Source organism: Bison bison, unplaced genomic scaffold (genome assembly GCF_000754665.1).
Source record: "Bison bison bison isolate TAMUID 2011002044 unplaced genomic scaffold, Bison_UMD1.0 scf7180017855184, whole genome shotgun sequence".
Classification (NCBI taxonomy): Eukaryota; Metazoa; Chordata; class Mammalia; order Artiodactyla; family Bovidae; genus Bison; species Bison bison.
Genome location: NW_011485757.1, coordinates 5,007 through 6,500, shown reverse-complemented (window position 1 = coordinate 6,500; position 1,494 = coordinate 5,007). Strand labels below are relative to the sequence as shown.

The 1,494-nt window shown below is 64.2% G+C and overlaps 1 protein-coding gene across 1 annotated transcript in view; it reads left to right on the top strand.

Moving 5' to 3' along the window:
- The window catches only part of LOC105001803 (neurogenic locus notch homolog protein 1-like), a gene marked incomplete at its 5' end in the record, with an annotated part of 18,401 nt that overhangs the window by 11,907 nt on the left and 5,000 nt on the right, over positions 1-1,494 (top strand). Inside the window, 3 exon segments of the mRNA XM_010858222.1 lie at positions 316-398; positions 401-630; positions 1,230-1,431. Coding sequence (XP_010856524.1) covers positions 316-398; positions 401-630; positions 1,230-1,431 — 515 coding nt within the window.

The following is a 1,494-nucleotide window of genomic DNA, read 5'->3' as shown; positions in this document are numbered from 1 at the left end:
CGTCCATCCTAGCATCTCCCAGCCGGACTCCTGGGCTCCTCTCCCCAGGGCCGCAGCTGCCCCGTCCAGCGTGGCTCTTAACCTAGTTGTCCTGACCCCTGAGGAATGGGGCTCACACGACCTGCGGTCCAAGAGAGACCGAGTGCCTCATCTGGCATTACCAGCAGGCAGGGAAGCCTGTGGCCACAGCCTGTGTGGGTCTCACTGTTAAGCCTGCCCACCCTTATGGCCTGGGGACTGGGAGCTTGTGGGGCAGCATAGACCCCAAGCTCATGATTCGGCCTGCTGGACTGGGCTCCCTGCGGAACACCCCAGGGGCAGTGCCAGGAGCTTGCAGCTTTGGTCGCCCTGGCAGAGGGGTGGTGCCCAGCTCTCAGGCCTGCTCTCCGGTCCCCTCGCAGACCCGTGCCACAACGGGGGCTCCTGCACAGACGGCATCAACACGGCCTTCTGCGACTGCCTGCCCGGCTTCCAGGGCGCCTTCTGCGAGGAGGACATCAACGAGTGCGCCAGCAGCCCCTGCCGCAACGGCGCCAACTGCACCGACTGTGTGGACAGCTACACCTGCACCTGCCCCACGGGCTTCAGCGGCATCCACTGCGAGAACAACACGCCCGACTGCACGGAGAGGTGCGAGGGTCGGCCACGGGGCCACGCGCGGCACCGGCAGACCTGTGTACCCAGCAGATGTCCGCCTGGGGGCGGGCACTTGGTGCCAGTGTGAGACACCGTTCCTCCTGAAAGGGCCGTTGTCCATTCTCCCTTGGGGATTAGAAGCAGGAGCCCTGTGGTTTATCCTCAGGAACTGCTGTTCCTCCTTCCATTAGCCGGGGACCTCGTAACTGGCGTGTGTCCTTATTTGCCTTGGCTGCCAGGAAGCTCGGCGTGGAACGTCACACTTGTCCCCGGTTTCTAGCATTTATCTCCCACGCGGTCTGGTTTCTGCTCATCTTTGTCTTGATCGCGACACACCTGTGTGTGATATGAAGCTCCTCTCAGCACAAGTTCTAAAGAAGGCAGAGAAAGGAGTGTGGTGTGGTGTGAAAGCCTGGGGTTCCCTGGGACTCCTTCTGGCCTCCCCGAGCTCAGCCAGGCTGTTGCCGGCCTGTCCTGGTGCCCAGACCCCTGTGGCCACCCTGATCGGCGGTGAGGGTGCCGGCATGGATGTACCTGCTTGGGCAGGGTCCTGCCCCCAACTCACCACCCCCTTGCTGCCTGCCCACCTCCAGCTCCTGCTTCAACGGCGGTACCTGCGTGGATGGCATCAACTCCCTCACCTGCCTGTGTCCACCTGGCTTCACGGGCAGCTACTGCCAACATGACGTCAACGAGTGTGACTCTCGGCCCTGCCTGCACGGCGGCCCCTGCCACGACAGCTACGGCACCTACACGTGCACCTGCCCGCAGGGCTACACGGGCCTCAACTGCCAGGTGAGGGCCCGGGCACACTGAGCACCCCAGCCGGGTGAGGGGGGGCCCGGGCACACGCCGAGC